This window comes from Periophthalmus magnuspinnatus, chromosome 3 (assembly GCF_009829125.3).
Source record: "Periophthalmus magnuspinnatus isolate fPerMag1 chromosome 3, fPerMag1.2.pri, whole genome shotgun sequence".
NCBI classification, from domain to species: Eukaryota; Metazoa; Chordata; class Actinopteri; order Gobiiformes; family Gobiidae; genus Periophthalmus; species Periophthalmus magnuspinnatus.
The window spans coordinates 30,835,869-30,860,900 of NC_047128.1; the positions used below are offsets into that span (position 1 = coordinate 30,835,869).

The 25,032-nt window shown below is 39.3% G+C and overlaps 1 protein-coding gene across 1 annotated transcript; it reads right to left on the reverse strand.

Annotated features, from left to right (window-relative positions):
- Positions 1 to 14,470: 14,470 nt before the first annotated feature.
- Positions 14,471 to 23,453, reverse strand: kif7 (kinesin family member 7). Its single transcript, XM_055231958.1, has 20 exons — positions 23,368 to 23,453; positions 22,043 to 22,447; positions 21,742 to 21,939; positions 20,411 to 20,810; positions 19,982 to 20,329; positions 19,737 to 19,914; positions 19,504 to 19,659; positions 18,981 to 19,139; positions 18,789 to 18,904; positions 18,449 to 18,552; positions 18,222 to 18,377; positions 17,926 to 18,131; positions 17,621 to 17,818; positions 17,414 to 17,539; positions 17,156 to 17,332; positions 15,993 to 16,208; positions 15,700 to 15,906; positions 15,427 to 15,625; positions 15,134 to 15,286; positions 14,471 to 15,069 (listed from the first exon to the last, which is right to left on the reverse strand). Exons 2-20 carry the CDS (start codon positions 22,371 to 22,373, stop codon positions 14,681 to 14,683), a joined length of 4,017 nt encoding a protein of 1,338 aa, XP_055087933.1. The 5' UTR covers positions 22,374 to 22,447; positions 23,368 to 23,453; the 3' UTR covers positions 14,471 to 14,680.
- Positions 23,454 to 25,032: the final 1,579 nt, after the last annotated feature.

Here is a 25,032-nt window from a genome sequence, read left to right on the forward strand (position 1 = left end):
AAATTCCCTCAGCTTGTGTTTTATCTTTGGTTTAAACTATTCTTTCAGCTAGGCCTAAAAGAAATGCATATTAATCTTGTGCATTTAAACAATGTCCTTTTGATAAAATACAGTATTTTATATTAATACTTACGTCTAACACAAGGGAGCAAAAATGTTTATAATATATATCTCCAACAAAAGGTAGTTTTACAAAGTATCAATGGGCCTATTTGTTTAATAAGTGCAAAGCATGTTTCAGTGTTGGATATTTACCAATTGCGGTGACTTTTTCACTTACAGCCTCTTGTAAAATCATGTTCTTTTTGAGTGGGTATTAACTGGTCAAGTAGGTGCTGGGACATGTCAGGTCACTCGGGGCTCTCAAATCGCCCGAGGGTGCTGCGTCTTCATTGTGATGCTGATGAGGTGTGGACAGGCCAGTCTCTAGGGTCGTCATCTGACCAGTGGCGGCGGCTTTAATGAACTCTGAATACACTGGTGGACATCTGCTTTGTGTTGGCCAGGTTAACCAGGGCCAAAAGCTCTATTAAGTAAGAATGTGAATGGTCTGGATGGATGAGTTAAATGATTTATGTGACTCTTCTTGTTTATCCTCTGATTATGTGGTGAGACATTCATACTGACTCTACTTAGGCTAATCATTTTACAGATATGAGTAAGAAGCAGCATATGCAGCTCAGAGTAAATAGGATAATGTGCTTCCTTGCTTCTAATGTAAGTTTGTCAAGATACTCTTTATTCCATAGTAGCGTTAAGCAATAGCAATGCATTATAAATTACTTTTTTTATGATTTATGATTTGGTTTGCTTATATATTGATTTTTCTTTTGATTCAGACGAAACCCATTCACAAGACCCATACATTTACTGAGAGAAAGAGAGAGATGTCTTTGCTCAGTGACTGACAGCTCCAGCACTCATCCTGGGCCTGGGAGAACTATGAATCTCCCTCTGTGAATCTCCCTCTGTGAATCTCCCTCTGTGAATCTCCCTCTGTGAATCTCCCTCTGTGAATCGGATGACCCTGTACCAGTGTTTGTGAAGCTACTTGGTCCGCTATTGTCCTCCAAGGAGCGGCCTCCAGTGAATAGCAGAGGAAAGCCTGTAATCAGATTAAAGGCTGCTACTGCGGTGAGGAGGAGGAGTGATCCGGACAGCCACGAAGTTCTTCTAATCAGTACCTGCCACTGAGAAGACTCCTAGGGGCTAAATAACGCAGCAGGAGGGGAGGCGGGGGCCAAGCTGAACAGACAAATTGGCCTGTTGTTGGAGCGGTATAATGGGACAAAGAGAAAGGGGGGCATAATCAGTGCGTATAGAGTGAGAGAGAAAAGGTGCAATGGGAAAAAGGAGGAGACCCAGGAACTCCAAAGGCTCGATCCTTGTCCCACTCTGCCCCGGCAATTATATCACCTTTGTGGATCTGCACACACCATCTGGACCTATACATACACACTACACACTACACATTTTCTCACTGTCTATTTGAAGTGACAATAAGGAGTCAATAAGGGGCTGATGAAGAGCTCTTCTTTGCTAAATAAACCTCATCATGTTTTTTAAAGGAATCTTCTACTTCCAGTGAGAAAGTTGTTCATTCTTTTTAGGAACAGGAAGCTTCCAGCCTTCAAAAGCAAAAGATATGAACAAAGACAACACTTTCTCTCATAATCACATGCTATGTTATAAGCAGGGTTGGGAATCATAAGGTCCCTAACATCCCTAACCTAAACAAAGTAAAAGAAAAGTATACTAAAGTATACTAAATCAAATAAGCACATATAACTGTGCTATTTTGGTCCCCATAAAGTAGCACTAAAGTGTATTTCTTGATGATTTCAAGTATCTTTGTCTAGGCACACTTTAATAGTATTAAAATGTTTTATAAAACACTACAAATATGTTCAACATTTATTGTACTTCAAATGCCATCACATAGAGCACTTTCAAGTACCTTAAAAGTATTTTACTGATTTGAAGTCAAACCAGCTTGCTTAGTGCAAGTGTACATTAGTGTGTCATTTCAGCGATATATCTTTAGCTGCACTTGAAACACTAAAGCACACATGACTGTGTCATTTTGGTCCACCATAAAGTTAATGTTTTTTTCATGTATCGTTACAAAGTAGTCTTAGCATATTCCATCTGTACTGAAGTAGGTTTACCATTACAAACAATGATGCTGAAAAGACACAAATGTACAATGTACTCTGAGCACATTTAAGTGCATTTAAACCACACCTGTACTTTTTTGAAGTGAAATCAGTACATTTACCAAAAGTGTACTAAAGTCGTTTTCTTGTATGTATTTCTTGGTGATAATTTCATCTCTGCAATACAGTATTGTCACTCGTTATTTGCATTTCAAATATATTTAATGAAACACTACAGTGGTGTTTAAAATTTACTTCAAATGCTGTCACAAGTTACTACAACTAAATGCAGTTTAAATGTGTTAAAAACACACCAATTACACGCACACTGTATTAATTTCATATGAAAATAGCATGCTTTGCATCAGTGTGCTACTATAGTACACTATAAAGAGTACTTCAGCACTACTCTAAGTTTATTGCTGTCCATTATGGCTCCCTACCAAAATATATTAAGAATCTTTGGGTTTAAGGATAATGTTTAACACAGAATTTGCCAAAATGTGTCTAGGCTTAAAAGGTGTACAATGCCATAGTCTAGAGTCAAGTGTTTTACATATGAGGCTGTGTGTTGGTTTAGAAACCACTCACTGAAAGGTGTGGGTGACTCACACTCTTGTTGTCTCAAATGAACAAACACCAGCAATACACCATTCTTATAAAGCTCACGATAAAATTACTCAACTGCATGTCACTGGATCAATAAGACAACAGGCCGTGTACCTGCAACTAGTGAAGTTCCTGCAGTTTTTCCATTTCTGAATCACATGTTTGCATTATATCCATGAGTAGTGCACTATAAAGCAATAACAAAAACTTACAGTATGAGAGCACCACCTTCAGGTACATTCAGCAAAAACAAAAACAAACTTTAGTCCAATTGATTTGGAAGTATAGCAGTATATATGTAAGAGTAAGTATAAGTAAGTATAGTCGTGCTTTTGAACAACAAACTGGTGTTATATTTACACTTAGCATCTTAAAAATCTGTGGCACAAAGGTATATTTTGAGAGTTTAATTGATTCTGTGACAGTTAGTATGGTTAATGTTAGAGGAAGCAATTGTCCTAACGAGTCCTAGAGCAAAGTAAAGAGAGGCAGGAGACTCTGAATGTCTGAGGCAGAACAACTTTATTTACCATCAGTCTGGGACCCGGTGACAAGCCGCCCGAGATAAAATGAGCAGTGCATAGCAGACCGCATCCGTGAGACGAACTGACCGAGGAAAGTGATAATGTTAAAGAAGGACAAATAGTTGGATGACACCAGAGTAACCACAGAGACATGTCAACCACAAACTGGAGGTGTCCTTGCTGAGACTAAGCAGAGGATGCAAAACACCACAATAGTTCATCTAAAAATGCATTTATGAACTATGTACTTGCAATATATGAATGTTGAGTGTGCTATAAATGAACAGCTAAAATTCACAATGAGAGTACTAACTGTAAGTGCATTTTATCTAACGCAGCATTTTTTAATAACATGTTTCCTCTCTAATCATGTGCAGTGTAAAAAAATATCTCTATCGTACACTTACAGTTCAGCAGTGAGTCCATTTAATCAAAGGAAACTAAGTTTGGTTTATTTGAAAGTAATGAAATTGTAATGGTAATACACGTGTACCAGTTCAGAGTGTGTTTAACCCGAGTATATCATAGTAGAGTTTATGTAAAAGTGCTACTTGAAACAATGAGCTTTTAACGTATTTTAACGTAGTGTGTTACAAATATCTGACAACAACTTAAACTTAAAATGCACCAACGTCAAGTGCATTAGTTCTATGTACACTTTGTTTACACTTTTAACAAATGCATTATTAAATAGTGTAATTTCAACATTAAGAGGAAAAGCATCAATGTTTATCTATTATATTTAAGTATGAGTACAAACTAGTGTGCTCTTCACAAACATTCACACACTACTTAATTACAGATATGCTATCAGTATCCTTTAAATATATATATATCAGAATTTGCACATTTTACTACAGATCTTCTAAATAAATTGAAAGTGCATAAAGAATACAACTGTACTACGTTTTTCCTGATACATGATACACAGTTTACATTACAATAATATCACAATAGGCAAGGCAAGGTAAGTTTATTTGTATAGCACAATTCGTACACAAGGTAAGATGCTTTACAGAATAAGAAAGACATTAAAATCACACAAATCAAAACATAAATAATCACAAATAATCAGCATAAAATTACCATTAAAAAATATGGTGATAAATACAAGAATCAACATATTACACATGATATTCTACAATACGTCACTGTTTTAAAAGGGGAAAAAATATATGTTTACAGCAGGATTTCTTTGTTAAACGACTACATGAACATATCTGTGAAATCCCTCAGTCATCCAGGTTTGAGAATAGATTATTTATAAAATGCATAATAATCAAAGCAGTGAATATGCCTCAACTTTTTGAAATGTTTTGTGAAATGTGCCAAAAAATGCTTAGCAATACACAGAAACAGCATCAAATATCACTATTGGATACAGTCAAATTTATTATCACAGTTCACAATATAATGATTTTGGCACGCCTTCTTATAAGAGCCCCATGCTGTGTGTTAACCAGTCTAAACCACAAACAACATGCTTCAGTAAAGGCCAATCAGTGGGTTGGGTTCATCTGACAAGCGTTTATTTGTAGGGGTCAAAGGGTAAGACCTCTCGGAGCGGCAAATATTCATAGCACAGGGTACATTCTTTATAGCATCTCTTGAAAGGAGAGTATCCAAACACAAAGTCTATCCAATTAGCTGCTACGCCTGGACTAATTGAAAAGATATTCAGATATTCAGCCTTTACATCCATCTCATAAGAACAACAGCAAGTCTAACAATTCAACTTGAGGTTATTTTCTTTTTCAAGTTGTGCATGCCAAAACAGTTTCCCCTTCTGACACAGCGTAAACCAGCAAAAGCATAATTTATACATGTACTTGCACAACTGAAATATGAACAGAGAATAGTACTTAACAAAATATGGGCTAATAGTGTCAGCTACACTTTGAAATGTTCCACAATACAGTATGGCATTATGTTTATCCATTTAAGAGACAAATGCGTGGCACAACCTGGCCAGATCTGCAGAGAAATTATCCTATAAAGTGTTTTTTCCCCTACGTTTTGTGTTTTCTAATCTGGCCATAAAACACCTCTAGTGGGATGGATGCAAGACGGATACGTTTAATGCCTCCATAAGACAAGAAGGTGATGTGTACCTTTAACTAACGCCTAAATATTTATCAACGTGTCCAATGTACTAATTAATTATAATGTAATTTTGTGTTTTGTATTTGCAGTGACATAGAGTCATCTCTCTCTCCAGACTGTAACTAATTTATATGAGAGCATCTCTGAATCCTGAATCGGAGGGAACACTTTGGGACGGGGACAGAGGCAGTGAATCTCCTGGGATTCTCTGGGGAAGGGGCTGTTTGGGGAAAATGCAACAGCATATGTATTGTTGGGTCCTGACTCGCCACCCTGGAGAGCTCCTGGTTCCCACGGTCCGTTCAACAAACAAACGCACCCCCCCCCTCACCGGCACATTACCAAGCAGCATGCAGCGGTGATGTCATTAATTACCATCAAAATGAGCATGACAGCGAGCAAGTGCGCGTGTGTGTGTGTGTGTACAGAGAGAGAAAGAGACAGAGAGAGACACGGAGAGAGAGAGGGAGGGAGAAAGAGACCATTGTCCATTGTGAAATAAAGAAATCTCCACTGAAGCATTGTAAAAGGAAAAGGCAGAAAAATGCACCAGATTCAGAGATGTTTGAGTGGTAGCCAGCCTGTCACCTCTCATCAGAGCCCCACAAAACCTGATCCTCACACTTCTACACACACACACACACACGCACACACACGCACACACAAACACAGAGACAAACACAGAGACAAACACACACACACAAACACAGAGACAAACACGCACACACACACACACAGGCCCACAGATCAAGAGCAATGTGAAAAAATGCAGCTCAGGAATGGTTATAATATGCATTGATATGAATATGAATATGATTAAGAATATGCATTCAGTATAGTCTGTGTTGGCCTCAAATATTAATAATGTAAATTGTGAAACTGTTTCACTCACCTGTGGGCTTCAGTGGCTTTTGTCCTAGATCAAACAGGGCTGTTAGTGTTGCAGCAGGCCTTACAGCAGGCCTCATGTGCACTGAAGCAAAACAGAGATTACTGCTGAATGTGCAAGAACGCAGCCGTATCCTCTTCATCAGTCTGTGTGGATAATTGCTACAGTTTAATCACTACATTTGAAAAGAGGTTGTGTTAATTGGAGGCCTTGATGGAGTTGGGAATGCCAAACAAAATGTGCTTTGTGTTTCTGAACAGAGACCAAACAGTTCCCAGCGTTTGATGAGGCCCTTGTTTCAGGCTCTGAGAACTCTCTGTCCGTCAAATGTCCATGTCCGAGGTCCCTTCCCCTCCAAACTGAAACGTCTATTCATTAATCAGTGGAGCAAACTATAATTTCATATCTGTGGGAATGAAATGAAATTAATTTCAATTAATTGGAATAGTTAAATAATTTTACAGTTTTTATGTTCCATCTTTTATTTTTTATCCCTTTTCTGTAAAGATGTTTTACACATTTTACACATGTTTTACAAATTTCACAGGCCTTGAACAGATGCACTAGATGTTTCCAGCAGATGGCGCCACAGAGAAACTGGAACATCCTGAACCACTTCAAAAACGTAGGACAGACTTCAGGACCTTAAGAGGCCAATTATACTCTGCAATGTTTCACATAATTACTGTAATTTCCACATTATTATTATATATTACCCAGATTTTCTGGGTAATACATAATAACAAAAAATATTTAAAATCACACATTGAAATGTTTTCAAATGTATTTACTTTTCACTTACTACTACTACTTACTTTATTCTTAACATTTTAAAACAGGTCCTTTTTATATTAGTTAGACAGTGTATTACTGAATGAACAAAATAAATAACATATCAAAGCAGAGAGGGGCTGTGGCAGAGCTGCAGGGCCTTCAGACACATTAAATGCCCATGATTGGGGCTTAAGGTCCGGGTAAAGCTGTTGGAGCGGCTGGAGTCTCCGGGCATCACTATTCATGTCTGAGTTGGGTCAATAGGTTGTGGAAGTTCACAGGACCTGATGCTATTGTTATGCAAAGGCGGAGTAGGTAACTCAGTTGGAAGATATAAATGACGGAAGAATCGTGTGCAGCTCAGACACTCGGCCTGTCTGCGCGCACTGCTCAGTATTCACGAGCTTGTGCTGTCGCTTCCTGCGATACCAGAAAATGTGCACAGCTGGGCTCACACAGAGAAGCACTTCTCTGCACGAACAGCAGAGGTTTTCCGGTTTAACCAATGCAACATAAAGAAATAGGCTCTATTTAAAGTAACAGCATCAGTAAGAACAATCACGTTCTCAAAAGATTGTTCTAATGAATGTAAAGGACAGTGTGATCTAGGCCTAAATGTTCTGAACTGGAGCAAATGATGAAAAAGCGTGAGAGGCAGAGCACCTGCAGCAACAGTTTGACCACGTGCTCATACATCCACTAGAGCCACTGAAATATGCCATTAATCATCCACATTAACACACAAGAACATACATCTCAGTCACTTCTCAGTGAATTAAGCAGAGGAACAACAGGTGCTGCTGACTGCAGGCACTTCCCAAATCTATAGTCTGGACTGTAATTACTTTAATCACTTTAATGAAAAGGAACAAAAAGAAAAAACAACAACAAAAAACAAAAAACGAAACAAATATAAAAAGGATAGACCTGATACATCAGTACACACCCACAGTGTAAGACACATCTATGCCTATCATGTTATAGGCTAATAATAGTGTTAGAATATCATCAAAAGTAAGCGCTTCAGTGCAGGTCAAAGGTTTGAATAAAACAGTTTAATCAAAACCAAATTCTTTATATTTATATATATTTGCCAGATCTGGTCTGTCCCACACTGATCCAGCAGAGACAGATCACCACAGCGCACGTGCTCTGAGCTGCAGAGGAAAGCCGCGCGTGCCCGTGGCTGGTGTGGGGTCAGCTCGTGTCTGTCCCAGGAGAGGAAAGGTCGCGACTCCACTCTCCAAAGACCAGAGGTCGTCGGACATTTACAACTTTATTAAGAGTTTTACCTCCCGCTGACCCAGACGCGCGTTTGGCCACGGTCTGGACGCGCGCGTGCCAGGACAATGTGCACGAAGGTTAAAGCCTTTGGCGCTGAAATATAAATATACAACCTGCATTTTGGACGTTTTTCAAATATTCTATGCCAACCATAAAGAGGAACCTGATTCAATTAAGTTTTACAGATGTTTTTGATTCATTTAATATCACAGGCTCCTGTTTCAGTGTGAGGCTGTTTCAGTGTTTCAGGAGCAGGACTGTCACGCTTCTTGCGCTGCCTCTGTCCAAGGTGCTGACAGACAACATTTATCTTTATTTATCTTTATTTATACAGGGGAACTCAATGAAAGCACTTAGGCTCTGTTTTTTCACGGGCGCCTTGTTTAAAATACAATACAAACAGAAAAACAAACAAGTCCATACACATCCACATTAAAACAAACACTAAAAACAGGTGCAAGTGTATAAAAGTGTGTTATCAGATTATTAAATTGCAACTGTGTCACCAAAGTATCCAGTTTAGATTTTCATTGGAATGTTCCATTTTTGTGAAGTAAAACAGCTAAAAGCCTCTTTCCAGTCTCAGTTCTGGTGCAGCTGGTCCTTAGACTTACGCAGTCATGTGATCTGGTATTAAATGTTTTGGTATCAATGATTAACAAACAGGTGAGGGATTCTGGCAGGTTTTGAAGTCGTCCCTTATAGATACATGTCACACAGTGCTGTTCTCTTACAACAGACAGTGAGGGCCACAAAAAACCCACACTTTTTCATAAAGAAACAGTGATGGGTCTCAAATCTATCTCCTGCAATAAAACGAACATCACATATTTTAAAATCGTGCAAATTGTACAGTCTAACTTATGTAACTGAAATAGGGCTGTTATTTCAGGTCAATAATAAAATCCACAATGGGCCTATAAACCTGGATTTTAACTAATATCAGCTAAATTATCCAGAAATGTTCCTAAAGTAAACGGAGATAGCTGTAGGCCTAATACATGTTACAATATAGCACTTTAAGATAAGGCAGGGCTTATTTTTTATCATGAAATTTTGACGCCATCCATATATCAACAAACAGGAAAATAGGGTTTGTCTTTTTTTATTAAACATTGAACACACAAAATTACATTATTACAAATTCAGGAGTAAATGGTCCTAATAATAAACACCACAAGAAGTGAAAAGATTCATGCTCGTCAGGAGCTCAGTTTTTCAAGTCCAAAGCTTCACAGTGAGGGGAGAAGACAAGTCCAAAGAAAACATGGTCCTAAAACAGAAGAAAACAGAAAATAGAAGGTTACTGTCAAAGATTTACAAAACATGAACAACAAACAAACTGTGGTTAATACATCATGACACGTCTATAACCGTTCTATGCTCCTAAAGTTCATGGTTGCAGAGTAAACCATGGCTTTACCAGATACAACAAAGTGCATATATAAAGGGCCAAGAACAATTTAATCCCCTGTGAAACATGGTTAGGCCTTTTCTTCTGCAATTTTCACCCTCTCTCCTTTTCAAACCTCCGCTTTCTTGCAGCATATCTACAATACTGGACTGTGCTTTCTTTCATTAATGTTCTCTTATATCTTCTGAGTGTAGCTCCCTCCTCGAAAGCCCCCCCCCCCCCCCCCCCCCCCCCCCCCCCCCCAGACGGCATGCAGTTTATGCTAATGACGGGCTTTCATGCTCAAACTTGAATGAGACCTTGACAAAATCTCCCTCTCTTGCTGTCTATCCTGCAGCTTGTATTCGCTAATTATGCATAATGATCATACAAAAGTTCCCTGTTGCACATTAAAGTATTTACGAGTATCCTTTCCATCACAATTTAGAAGCAAAAGTGAAAGTAAATACAGCAACGCAAACTTTTTATCTTTAGTTTGTAAGAATGTCCAACAGGCACTTTGGACTTTTGATGTCCGGTGATAATCGGTGCAGTGGTTTTATTTTGGTTGTGCGTCTTCTTCCTTCAAGTTATTACTCCAAATCAAAACCAAACGCTATGTAAATTACGCACCTTACAGCTTTCAGTGTTGGGAGTAAAAAAGTTAGACAGGGCGGGGCTTGAGGGCATGTGTGATAGGATGATGAATGTGTTATGTTGCAGTTCCCAGGGTCCGGGTGGGGTCTAAAGGGGAGCGGGACGTCAGGGGTGTCTGAGCACAGCTGTTAGAAAACCCAAACTCCTCTCTGTTTGTCTGCCTCTGTGTGTGCTTCTCTGACAGGCTGTTCTTTTCACCAGCGCATAGTTGAGGCGTCCCGACCGCTGCCATAACAACGCCCCAGCCCCTCTGTCATAGTAACGCCATGCGCCCACCTCCGAGTGCGGGGCAGGGGACAAGAGGAGGGGAGCAGACGCAGGAGGGACAGGGCAGACTAGACACTAGACTAGGGTGGTGTGTGAACTTGAACTTGACCGACACTTTCAGACAGGGGGCGGTGAGGATATAGGACCTAAAATTCTTGGATATGGAAAGTAAGACATAATAATTGCAATTTAAATCTAAAATAAAACCTAAACATTTCTTTGTAGTTATTGGAGCCCTGCAAATTGAAAAAGACATCCTTACAAAGCTAATTACAAGACTCTGACATGTGAATGAGACCTTAAAAGCAGATGACGTGCTCTGACATAACTTTTTCTATCACTTTTACGGCAGTTGTAGATAAATACTTTGCCGTTACTGCAAATCCCACTTAAATCATATGGCAATTATTATCTACAGTAGGTGCAAAACGTGTTATATGCAACATTTTGACGGCTTTTTCCCCACTCGAAAGATATATTTAGCTTGAAACCTGCTATAGCAACTGACAATATCAATATTCAGAGGCAGTGTGATGTGTATTTTACACCGCAGCCTAAATGCATGGGACAGCTCCACTCCAGAGGTCTGCTGGTCCGACCCACTCGACCATGGGAAAACAGGGGCTGTGAAAGGTCCCCTGTCGCTATTACAAAGCCAAGAACAAGCCGTAGCAGAATAATCGCGTTTATCCCCAGATTAAGATGGGATTGCAGCTGTGTTGTCCTTAAGGGGGAGATGGGGGACAATACTGCCTCGAAGGGCACACAGAGGCTCCTGCAGCACAGGTTCACCACAGATAAGTGCACTGTTCAGATAATAAGTGTGGGAAAAAAAACTAGGCAGGAATTATGGAGACTGGTGTTTTAGATATGGGCCCCACTGAAATACATAAACCTACAGTCGCATGGAGTCCCACTGCTTATTATGTCATGGGTTGATTTAAATTGGCTTTTGGGGGTGAATAGACTCACCATAAAGAATATGACTGCAGAATGGTATTTATTTTTAATGTTTGGTTTGGTTATTTCTTCAGTCTTGCTATGTTGTGACTAGAGGAGGCAAAGTGGGTTAATGTACTTGAAAAATTCAACATCATCCAACAAACCCAGAAAAACTGGTCATAAAATACAAAGTGCTTCTCATTATTTTGTTGAACTGTTGGACTCCACAATGTTTTAGTCTTTAGCCTTCACTTTGTTTTTGGTTGTATTATGTCTTAAGACAAGTTTATAGAGCTTATTTTAAGTTTTTGTCAGTAACGTTGATATGCCAAGAGCAGCATTTCCCCTTAAATTAGTCACTTATTTGTTCTTGTCTCTTTAAGTGTTATTCTTTTTAATGTAAATACACAGGTACTAACAAATCAGTAAAATTACTAGACCAGCAAGAAGAAGTGTTTTTTCCAATAAAAATAATGTTTCTTTGTTCAAAATAATTGTCATTTTGTTATGGCCTATTATATTTATTAATATAGAACATTTTATAGACATGTTTAGATGAGGCCTAACTCACAAAATTGTACTTACATTTTTGTCTCCAGGTTAAAGTTACTGTAAACTGTAAGAAATGCTCTAACACGACATGACAGTTTGTCTAAAATGTAACACATAAACTGTATAAATAAATATATCATTTAAGTGAATATAACAGTTGAGACTAAACTTCATTATGTCTAATAGCAACATGGCAATTAAGTGAATTTTTATTTAGATTCATTTCTAATCGTCAATGATACGCTTGGGTTTAATCAAACTAATCCTCAGTCAGTTAAGGCAAGAGCTTTGAGCAAATTCAGACTTTGGGCAGTAGAAATGTGATGGTTTCTGGGGGTAAATGGTAATGATTAAAAGTCTTGTTGTGCAGGTTTAGAAAATTACTAAAATCCACCGTTATTTGTTTTAAATAAGACAAAAAAATTGTGACTAAATTTTAAAATAAAGAAAACTATTTTTTGACTTTATCACCCTAGCAGCATGTCGTGTGAGAACAAATCAACTGTTTCTTTAACTTCAAAACACCTAAAATGATCTGATAATGTTTTAAAATACTAACCCAAATCAATCCAAATACAAAATGAGGATGTTTAGCCATTTTTACTTTGGCATCACACAAGTAGGCCCAATCCCCAAACATAACTTCACTTCTGTGCCACTAAACGACTTTAACGTACCTCTCCCGCGTCCTCTTTTTCTGAAACAGTTGTCATTTCAGAGCAGCAGCGAGGTACTTGGAGGTCATTCCTACTTTCGGTTATCTAGCTTTATGATGGTCATAACACTCATACAGCTAGATAACCAAAGACAGGACCAAACTCCATCACTGAATCAAACACAGCACAGCAGAGACATTACTCCTGGAAACACAAACAATAATGAATAAATATAATATAATGATGCAGATAATTATCCATTAAACAAACTGAAAACAAGACCACATGTTTGCCATTATAGAGCAGTTTTTGGAGATATAAACACAAAACATGCACATTTTTTGACAAGGCCCAGATCATTTGTTTATGTTATTAAGATTAACAAAATATGACCTGAAGCCCCATTGTCTTTTTCAACAATTTATGAGCCTAATTCGTGCCATTCATGCACATAACTGCGTGTAATTTTCAGTAAACTACATTACAGAATTATTGCAACATTATACAACTATTTTATGAATGATGTCAGACGTTTTGGACAGTTTAAGATATTTTCATCATAATTAGATGTTTGTAAATGCCTCATATTATTGACAATAAGCAGCTTGAGCTCATTTACACAAAGACAAATGTGGTTTCAGTGGTTTCTTTGCAGGCCTGTCACATTATTCTGCTGTTATTCTCCCAAACAACACGCTGGACAAAATATGCTCTTTGTTTCTGGAACATATTAGGCGCAACTTATTCATGAAAAATCTGCAGAAACTTACGAATGTTTTGTGTCCAGACTGGAGCTCTGCAGGTGTGAGGCTTCAGACGGAGCCTCTCCAGGAAAAGGAGGTGAAAAGGAGGTGCAAATGAGGAGAGAAGGAGGTGAGAAGCTCGGTCCAGGTGAAGCACGTGTCCATCGGATGTTTTTACCAGGTGAGAGGAGCACATTATCTCTCCACGCTGCCCGGGCCGTGGCGCACAGACCCTGGTCCTTCTGTGTATTTGTATCCGTAAATGTAGCGCGTGCTGGGGTCCTGGAGCAGAGCAGAGGGGGTGGTCTGGCATCACGGAGCTTTTTTTTTACCCGTCTGCGGTAGGGCTGCGTGCCTGTCCGCAGACACTGATGCGTCCCATGGGCCATCCCGCTCTGTCCGCTCTTCTCCTTCGTCTTTTTTCTAAAAGCCTTCTCCTCCCGGTTGCCTCTGACGTCACACACACGGCCAGGGCCAAACAGCCAATCAGGAGAGAGCACGCGGGTTTGGCAGGACTGTCAAAACTCGCCCTGAAATCACCTTCATTCACCACAGACTGAAAGAACAATCTGACTCCACTCATGTGCTGTTCTGTGGCGTGAATGCATCAGGTTATATAGAGTCATCCCTCAGTTTACACGCATTTACTTAGTTTAGGTTTAATTTAAAAGGCCAAAAATCATAAATACTTGCTTACTACGCTATTGGCATTTGTGCAATAGTTTCAGAATCGAAAATATAAGCCAATAGTAGATCTAGTGCAAAAGGATGTAAAAACAATTTACACCTGTATGGCCTACGTGTAAAATATGTCGACCCGTGTCATAGTTCAAGGTCATGAAGATGATTAAACTCAAGCAACAGCCTACTGCTCTCTAGTGGACAGCTAATCAGCACAAAACCAACCAAAACAATATCTTTGAGTATCTTTTATTTACACTGTATGTTCAAAGCGGATACAAAAACATATTCATATTAAAATGATAATAAAAAAGTGCTTAGTTTTAAAACATGCATTTTTGCAAAACAGATATTTACATAAGACAAATTTCAAACGCATTTTGTACAGTGAAAAAATAGATGAAAAACATAAAAAACAAAAACATAATAATACATAGTTAGGGGAAAAGTTTAGAGGGGGTTTCTCCGAACATCAATGAGACAGTTGTTTGATGTAACTGGTCCAACATTGAGACTGGAGCGTCTTGACTCTCGACGGGACTTAACCACAGGTAAAGATGTCGACCCTCCCCATGGCCCCGTCTGGACCACACGGTTCACAGGAGCATCACCTGCTGCACTGAGCCACAGCTCCTCCAGTGCTGCTGGTTCCTCTGTAGGGAGTGATGAGCGCCTCCATGTGGATGGCAGGGGCGTATTTACCAACTCTCGCTTTTCATCTCGTGATTTAGGCGTTTTTTCCGACTGTCTTGAACTTCTTCCTATTGAACTATCATCCGCACATCCCGCCACTCTGTCCATGCTTCCTGTACCTGGTGGATTGCACTCCAATCCAAACTCTACAAGACAAATATAATTATAAAAAGAGACAATATTTTGACAAAATATCTAAGACCAATTTACCTTTGGTACTAGTCTGGCTAGTTGAACAGAATTCCCTTAATTTGTTGTTTAATTCCAGATTTGCTGCTTTGTAGTGGTTCAATTCCTTGTTGAGGTTGTGGATCCAGCCCTCGTAGTGCCGCTGACGACCAGCCAGACCTTCATCCATTTGTTCTTAACAAAATAATGCCATAGTAAAAATTATGCCATACACATTTAGAGCTTGAAATCTTTAAAAGTCCTTTGCTATATTTAAGCATAATTACTGCAATAATGCTAACTTTATCAAACTATATAAAAGGAAACTGCTCTACCTCTGCACTGCTGCAGGAGGAGCTGTACGCTGCGTTCATGCTCTTTTTGTTGCTGTGTGAGGCGGCGATCTGTGTCCAGCTGAGTTCGATCAAGTGCATTCTCCAACCACTGCACGAGCCGCTGCTGCTCGTCCAGCTGCATTTCAAGCTCAGCAAAGGAAAGTTGTAGCCTCCGCTCCTCTTCACGTAGTGACACCACCTACAAGGCAATGCAATCAGTCAGACTCCGTCACTTACTGGAGGTGCATGAGCTTCACTGAATGACAAACAGACCTTGTCAAAGTACTTGCACAGCAGAGCTCTCGTCTCAGACGCAGACAGGTAGCTGAGCTTGGCCATGAGGTTCATCTCCCACTGTGAGAGCATGCTCGCTGAGGCCCTCAGCTGCCTCTGTCTTTGAGTAATGGCTTCATTCTTGTACTCAATGGCTGCATCTAATGCCTCAATTGCCTCATCCAACTGGAAAAGAGTTCTCTCCTCCTAAAAACACAAACACTAAAATCATCTTTTGCCAAATAATAATAATGTGAATAAACCAGAAATTAATTACACAGTAAGATACTGACCTCAGGAGAAAGCAGGTTACCCTGCCTTAACTTGTCATCCAGTTCGACTCTCTGCTTCAGTAGTGAGTCTTTTTCACCTCGCAGGTTAGAGATCTCTTGGCGAATCTGTTGTGAGTCCTGTGCACTGCTGCTCCGTAGAAGGCCATTCCTCTCACTTAACTCTCTTTCAAGTGTTTCAATTCTTCCTGTGAGGGTCACAAGATCCTTGCTCAGGGCCTAAAGAGACACAATTAGAAACAAACTTTGAGTGACATAAGTCCACAGCCTTTACACATTTATATTACCCTGGCTCATGCCAGACTGATATGAATTGAGATCTACACATCAATCTGAGATGGTTCACTGTTAAAAACGCCAATTATTAGAATTTTTTGACAGAAAAGCAGACATCTTCCCCGTCAATAAATGCACAAAGCGCTTACGTTCTGCATGTTTTTCACAAACAAAATAGTACTGATGCTAATATAGGCTGGAGTATGTCTGTTGGCGTCACCATGTTTGTTTTGGTGCTTTGATATTGGCTTCCGGAGCCTCATTCCTGCTCTGATTGGTCTGCCTGCCTGATTAACTTTACAGCGGGAGTCTCTCAAGTTGGAATCTCGTGAGTTTCTGAACTCACAAATATCGCAAAAATCCATTGCAAGGTTACATTTATACTTATGTTATGGAAAAATACTATAATAATACTATAATAATTCTAGATGAAAAGTAATTCATTTGCAAAGCCCAGTGAGTTATGAAATACAAAAAAGGTTTATTCTTTGTTACAGCAGATATGAACAGAACAGGGCCCAGACCTGCCCTGGCCGCAGACTAGCAGCCTCTCTCCCCCTCAGTCCCAAGTCTCCTCGAGTATCTGAGCCCTGAGATACCAGAATGACAAAGCTACATACTTTTATTTCACACTCATGAGATAATGAACTTTTACACTTAGAACAACAGAAAACTCTATGTTGTTCTACCTGCCTACACGTTAATGTCTGTTCTACACGTTAATGTCTGTTCTACACGTTAATGTCTGTTCTACACGTTAATGTCCGTTCTACACGTTAATGTCTGTTCTACACGTTAATGTCTGCTCTGGGTCTGACAGACTGAGAGACTGAGACATATGAGAAGAAAATTCTCTTCACAACATGAATATACTTAAATTTCCATCAAACCTGACTGGAGCGAAGTCTCTTGGTCTCCAGGCCACTGCGCTCCTGCAGCAGAGCTTCCTTTTTGGCGAGGATGTCTTCCCTTTTTGTGAGCTCTCCCTCCAGGCCTTCCAAGCCTCTCCTTTGTTCAAGAATCCGCTCCATTTCTTCATCTAGCCAGCGTTTCTGCTCCTCAATCTTCTGCTCAGAGTGAAATAATATACATGCAAAATAACAGATTTGCATAGTAGTCTTGTCAAAACATTAACTACAGAGTCCTACCTGCTGCTCCTCCAAAGACACCACAGAGCCATTACTGCCGCTGCGTCTCTGTCGTTGAAAAGCAGCTATTTCTTCAGTTTTAATCCTCAAAATCTTTTGTTGTTGCTCATTTTTTATTTCCAATTCCTTAAAAAAAATTATTCAAATAGAAATATATTTTACATTTTCATAACATGAAATTCATGGTTACAGTGTAATTCTCCACACCTTGACTCTGTGCGTTCTACGCTTCATCTCTGTCTCTAGACGTCGTTTCTGTTGACTTTCATGGCGCAGGCGCTTTTGCAGCTGCTCCTGCTGCTGTCTCATATTCTGCACGCTTCGTTCCAGCTCTAAAACCCGCCGTTCACTCTGAGCTGACAAGTTTGCCAGACGAACAGTGTCTCGCTGACGCTGACTAAGGACCTGTTTACAAAACCAAATTAATATTTTTTTATTGATAAACACCATACAAAAGTACTGGCTGTGTTACAACATTTGTTCATACGCCCAAGTTAAGTAGGATAGCCCACCTGGACTTTGCTTTGAGCAGCAGCAATCTTCCTGCGGCACTCCTGGGCTCTGTTTCTGTCTGTGGTGCTGATCTCACGCTCTTGTCTCTCCAAATCCTGCAGCTGCCTCTGGGCCTCCTGTAGCTCGTGACGGGCTTGGATGGCCTCGTTCTCCAGAGATGTAATCTTGTGGCAATATTGTCGATTTAATGCTTGTGCATCCTTGCCTAAACAAATTCAGTTACATTTATTTTAATATCATGCATGCAATTATGTTATAATAAACGTAAAATAATAATAAAAAAAAAAAAACGTACCAGTTTTGACCAGCTCTTTGATAAGCTCTTCTTTCATACGAATGGTTACCGACAGTTCCCTAATTTTCTGTTGAGCCTGAACAAGACTCCACTCTGAAACGCCTTCAAAACTTTTGAGACTTTCACGTGCAGAGGTCTCCCCTGAACTTGAGTTTGCTGCATAAATTATAGTTTTAAAAACATGTGTGTAATATGCAAGATTAACAGTTTATACAATAAACACATACATGCTTTTCTTGTTAAGCAGGGATGCTGGTTGGTTTCTGACAGCAGCCCTTTCCCTCCAGACACTGGTCCAGACTGTATGTCTTTTCTGGTCCATGTTTGGTGTCTGAAATAAAGACCTAATTAAAACTCACAGTGTATGGGCAGTATAAATCAGTGTTCAGGAGTCTAGGGACCAGGGACCCCTAGGGGTCTGCAGGTACATGAGATGGTTTCAGATTTTAAAAGAAGGTGAAATTTAAGTATCCTTTATGAGGATATAAAATGTCATCGTTTAAAACAAGAAAGAAAATGACAATATACTAATAGTAAAGATTTATTTGCTGGTAGCTTCTTACATACCCGTGTTGGTCGTAGGTGACCCTGGGGAAATTCCCATCTTCACCAAAGTTTTCTATGTCATCATCATTCTCATGAATATTTTCCTCTTGATAATCATCACAGTCAACTGGGCAAATCTATAATGCAGAGCACAAGCCCTAAATTAGTTTCTTTGATTAATTATTGACTAATCTGGCTCTGAATGTAGATTACCTGACTGTTTAACGCTCCATTGTGTGAATGCTTTAGCGAAGACAAAGGAGCAGTGTGGGGTCGAGTCTTCAAGTTAAGGCTAAACCCCATTAAGGCCGAAGAGGACAGCATCAACTGCAACTCTGTGATAATATCCTGTTGTTCCTGTAGTTTATCACTCTACACATGAAATATCTAAAGTTACCCACAAAGAAAATACTGGCAAATAACATAAGAAAAACTATAATAATATTGCATTAGGTGCATATAGTACTTTGCTGAAGATCATGCATTATACATTTACTCCCCCACTGCTCATAATAAGTAGCTATAGGTGCCCAGGGGCAATAGCCAAATACAAATTATTCACTCATATACCACATTCATAGACATGCAATATGGGTGAAGTGTGCTGGTCAAAGACAAAGTTGCTGTATGTACTGGGTTGGAGCTGCGTTTAAACCCCAAACCTTCAGATTTGTGGCCAATATACCACTGTATACGTTCTTATTAAGATATCGTTTGCTGCCTATGTGCATCTGACCTGCTGTTTGTATTGCTCCATTGCATCCTCAAGAGCGGCCAAGAAATCAGTGTTTTCTCCCTCAAGCCGCTGAATTTGGGCTTGAAGTTGGGAAATTTTATCTTCTTTTTCAAGTTCATTCTCATGGCTCCATTTTTCTCCACACAACTCCCCATCCTGGACAAGAAACAAATTCCAGAGCAAGTTCTACAAAATGCATGGGTAAGTTTTATTTTAAAATTAACAAAACAAACCGGTTTCCTTGCCCTCCTCTGGGCACATTCATCAGACGAGCTGTTCTCAATGCCACTGTCAGGTCCAGAGGCAGTGGTCAGGCCACTACGCTCCTCCTCTACTGAGCACAACCACTCTTTTACTCTCAGGCTCTGTTCTGCAGTGAGTGCCCCTTCACTCTGTAGCTCTCTAAGCAACCTTTAAAGTCATGTAGGCATTCATTAGTATGAGTACTTAATTAATGTAATTGTTAGCTTATGCTGACCTGTAGGCAGAGTCTGTACAGGTCCTGTAGTGAGCACTCTGGACTTGTAACCGGCTGATCTCTCCTTCGCCCAGTCGAGGTCTCCGGTTCGGCTCTGCATGTGCAATAATGCGCGTTTCTGAGCGCTGGCGATTCTCCAGAGCTCTGCGAAGAGCCTTGATCTGCTGCTCCAACCCCTCGACTCGATCCGGCTCACGCTTGCAATTGACTGTAGCTCGGTTCTGAATGTTTCGGGCCCGCGTGGCGTAGTTGAGTGTGTTAAGACTCTCATCAAAATCTGAGTTGGATGGGCTGATGCAAGCAATCATCAGTGTTTTTGAGTTCCCTCCCAAGGAATCTTTCAAAATCCTGATGAATTGTAAATGCATACATTCAAGAAAATATTTTTTAAAACTGGTCTTTAAATTTTACCACATCATTTGATTTTACCTTGTAATTTTTGAATCTCTGTAAGGTATATGAGAGCCTCTCCTTTTGGGGTCCCCCAGTGCTCCAATGACATTACCCAAGGCTAGTAGACCACTGTTGATCTGAATACTCTCCTTCAGCCTCTCTCCAGTATTTCCCGTTCTTAAGATGCGTTCTGACCCAGCCAGATCAACAAAATGGAACTTGGAAGATACCATCTGTGGTCCAGTACATGCACCAGAGCCATACAGACGCGAGCCCCCCCTCCTTTGGTCCATGTAAATAGTGAAGATGGTGTGTGAACGGCTGGAGTTTGGATTCATCTGCGTTGCTCCAGTGTGTCTGGCTGTGTTTCCTGATTCCAATAAGCTCAGTACCTCATCAAGGCCCTCTACTTCAGACTCTTTCACCCCACACAAAACTGTAAAAAGAAAAAAATGGATGTGGATTTGTTATAGTTTACCTCCAAGAAAATACCATAAACTATTAACAGCATTATGACATAATAAGTTATTACTAGTGATGGAGCAAACAAGTCGACATGTGTTGAGCTCAAAAAGTAGGGCCTGTGGTGAGCTGTGTCATTCTGTGTGTAATTTTAAGAAAAGTCACGTGACCGATACATCTCCTGTGTCATTTGGTGTGGCTCGGGTCGGAAGCTTGTGTAGAGCAAGGTGCGTGAGGCTCAAGTCTGTCACCATGTCCAGGGCAGGCCTGGGTCTATAGGGGTACACAAGAGTGCATTGCAACCTCATTTAAAAGTGTTTGCATGCTCATTTTCTGCAGGTAAAATAATGAAACCTAATAGAAGAAAGAGTACTGTATTTGCAATTTGAAACTTGGATGCACCCTCAGTCAGTCTGGTCTAGACCCGGGCCTGGCTGTGTCTCTGTTCATCACCACAGAACCACAGATAAAAAAAATAAAAAATCTTTTATGTGGGCTCATTTTGATCATTCACAAGAGGTGCTTACTGCAGACCTGCTGAAAGCACTATATTATTTTACTGTTATTTTCACGACCATTACCTCGTCATACATCACTTACAGGCTACTTTATTGTACAATAGGCTGTTATTCGCTTTAATGACACAAAGCTGCATTACCTTCTTAGTCAGTTCTTTCATTTGTTTGATATCAGAGCACAAACTAGTGTTCACATGAGTGAATTAGTCCTACGCTGTGTCAACGCTTATGCATAGGAAGCAGTTCATTTTTAAATCACCAGATGGTGCTATAGAATGCACCAACACAGTATCTACAGTGTTGGAAATGGGTTACACACACCTTGAGGCATCATCTTCCCATCACTAGTTATTACAGTCCATTTGAAATAGATACTGCACTTCTTACCAATGTTGCCTTTATCTTCTCGTATGTGGATATCTTTGCTGGCAGTTTCCATCTCCAGTAAGTCCTTGAACTCCTCTTTATATACCTCCAGATAAGAGACACGGACTGAGAAGTCTGTGAGGTCATTTTCATCAAGAAGCTTAAAAACATCTGCCACTGCCCGGGGTATGATGCCCTGCTCCTCATCTCTAAAGGCCACTGTAACAGCAAAAGACAAAATTTGTTTTAAGTAAGCATAAAAAATATGACTCTGCACTCATATTCTCATCATGCCAAAAATTTGAACGTAACTGTAACTTACAAATATTAGCTTCTCCAATAGTGTATGTCTTGCCTGAACCGGTCTGTCCGTAGGCAAAGACAGTAGCATTAAATCCTTGAAAGAATGAATCGATAAGTGGTTGAACAGCCTCTGAATAAACATCTTCCTGACAGCAACCTTCTTCAAACAGAAAGTCACACTGGAAATGACGGTCATGTCCCAGAGTCACGCGGCAGTACTGAGGATCAGCTGTGATGCAGCTCTCGTGGCAGTGGAGAAGTTCTTTGGGCAGCAGTGGGCGTACTCGGACAGCCACCTGCACTGCAGAGTATTCCCCTCGCCCCTTTTCTGCAGGCACTTTGGGAGACATCACTCCAATACTGCACAACACCACTGCTAGGCTTTCTCCATCCTTTAAGATCGTCCTGCTAAGAAGACCAAAGCCTACATAGAAAAAGTTTTATATTAGACATTTATGTTATGACAATAAACAACAGTGACTCAAATTTTCAATAACTGATCAAATAATGTCTTTATCCGCTCTTCATTATTTATGTGAGAGAAATGATCCTTTGACTAAAACTAGAGAAATGTATTCATAAAACTAGAGACATCCATTCATAAAACTAGAGAATTTATTCATAAAACTAGAGACATTTATTCTTTTTATCCATAAAACTAGAGACATTTATTCATAACATTTATCCATAAAAGTAGAGACATTTATTCATAACATTTATCCATAAAACTAGAGACATTTATCTATAACATCTATTCATAAAACTAGAGACATTTATTCTCAACATTTATTCATAAAACTAGAGACATTTATTCTTTTTATCCATAAAATTAGAGACATTTATCTATAGCATCTATTCATAAAACTAGAGACATTTATTCATAAAACTAGAAGAATACTGTGTGTTAGGAGTCATCTTACCTTTGATATGATAAAAACACAAATAAAAAACTAAATAACAAAAGAACTGTTAAACCTGGGTCATATTTCCACAGCTTGAGTAAACATATTGTTTTATGTAGCCCGAGGTTATAGTTAAACTAAAGTGTTTTTTCAATAACACGTGAATCTCCTGTAAGAGGCGCTTTAGGTCAAACACGTTTTGCAGATGTGATCCATATAAAAAACTGAGAAAACTTGGCACTTGGCGAATTAGTTCTGGTTTCTTTTCATGGACTATTTGGACCAGTTAAAACTTAGCTTAGCTCCAGTTAGCCACTTAGCCGAAAACAACAGAACCATAAGACGCAGAAGACGCAGATTCTCGCCTCTTTTTTAGGAAAATTTGATCAAACGAACATTTCTTGCGCGTTAAATCTACCATAACTCTTTTATCTGGACTTACGCTGTTTTAGATGAAGTTTGGCATCGTAGAGGAATAACTTTGGAGACTCTTTTGAAGAATGGAGGAGCTGGGATTTGAGGGAGGAGCCCCACAGTTTGTGTTTGGAGCCTCATAATGGACTCAAGGCTCAACCAGAGGAAATCTACAGAAAAACTTTAACAACACAGCACAGACAGTAAGGACTACACAATATGCGTTTTCAGCTCATCAACTGCTCTAACTTAGATTTAACAGCATCACAAAAAAAAAAAGAAAAAGAAAAATAAAGGCACTTATAGACTTTCCTTGCTGTTACACCCAGGGGCCGCTAGATGTCGCTGCTGAACAAACATTGAATATGGCCCATGATTGATCCATGTTAATGATCATATTTTTATACTTCCACGGTTATTTTGGCGATGATTGATCCATGTTATGATCATATTATATTGTTATACTTCCACGGTTAGTTTGTTTGTACCTCACAGCCGAGGTTATTTCCCTGTAAAAATATAGGTAGTAGAAGCAACATAATCCAAGTGTGGTACTTAGCATGCTACTGTTCAATTATGAGTTAAATGAAATGTGTTTTGTTGCAGGCTTTCACAGAGCAAACTACAGAAACCCTTTCCACATGGGGATGCTGCTGAATGAGGTGAATCCATGTGAAAAGAAGAAAGACTAGAGTATGGACACTAGGGAGCAGCAAAACACACGTTTTATAAGTACAGTACTCCTCTTCAGGCTTGAAAAGGTGACAGGAACAGTAGATAATGTGTGTGTGTGTGGGGTGTGTGTGTGTGTGTGTGTGTGTGTGTGTGTGTGTGTGTATGTATGTATGTATGTATATGTGTATGTATGTATGTATATGTGTATGTATGTATGTAAATGTGTATGTATTTATGTATATGTATGTATGTATGTATGTATGTATATGTGTGTGTTTGTATGTATGTATGTATGTCTGTGTCTGTATGTATGTAGAAAAAAGATAGAAGATCGAATTATAAAAAAAAAATATTCTGCTATATAAACTGAAAATATTTCTACACATTTCTTGTACAAATGCTTAAATATGGAAACATGCAGATGGCTTATTATCTGTTTTAAATGTTTTTTGCACTTGATAATTTTTGTGATAGCCACTGCCCTGAACTATTGTAGCCAATGTTTCATGTTTCACAAATTTTTATCATATAAAATGAAAGAAATTGACAATTTTTTGTTTTCTTCACATCTTTCAGAGTAGTGTATCATTTCTGTGTGTCTCTCAAATCCAGTGTGTAACTCCAGTGAGTGCAAAATACCAACCTTCAGGCTGAGGCATTTTGTTCAATAACACAACAGTACGTTTTTTTATTTTTTATTTTGTAGCCAAGTTATTTCCGCTGCAATACTTCTCACTACCAGCACATTGTGTCATTTTTTTGAGAGCATGGTTTATGTAGAAGAGAGTTTTACAAAGCAGACTTTAGACTAAGTGGAAGATTGCATTGTTATGAAAGACAGAAAGTTCCCTTCCTTCCTATTGCCTTTTGCTTATAACATTTCAAATAAAACTAAATATATAAATAAACAAATATAATACATTTTTGTAATTTTTCTAAAACAAAAGACAGCTTTATATGGGTCTAGTTCTGTAGATTTTTATTTAGAAATACAAAAAATAAAAACAAAAGTAAAACC

Excerpts from the sequence above, each read along its gene's own strand:
- kif7 (XM_055231958.1), bottom strand. The coding sequence starts at position 22,373 with ATGTCTCCCAAAGTGCCTGCAGAAAAGGGGCGAGGGGAATACTCTGCA. Across the intron at positions 18,553-18,788 it reads GTCACCTACGACCAACACGG|ACACCAAACATGGACCAGAA; the intron begins GTATGTAAGAAG and ends TCTTTATTTCAG. Across the intron at positions 17,819-17,925 it reads CTGCTCAAAGCAAAGTCCAG|GTCCTTAGTCAGCGTCAGCG; the intron begins GTGGGCTATCCT and ends TTTTGTAAACAG.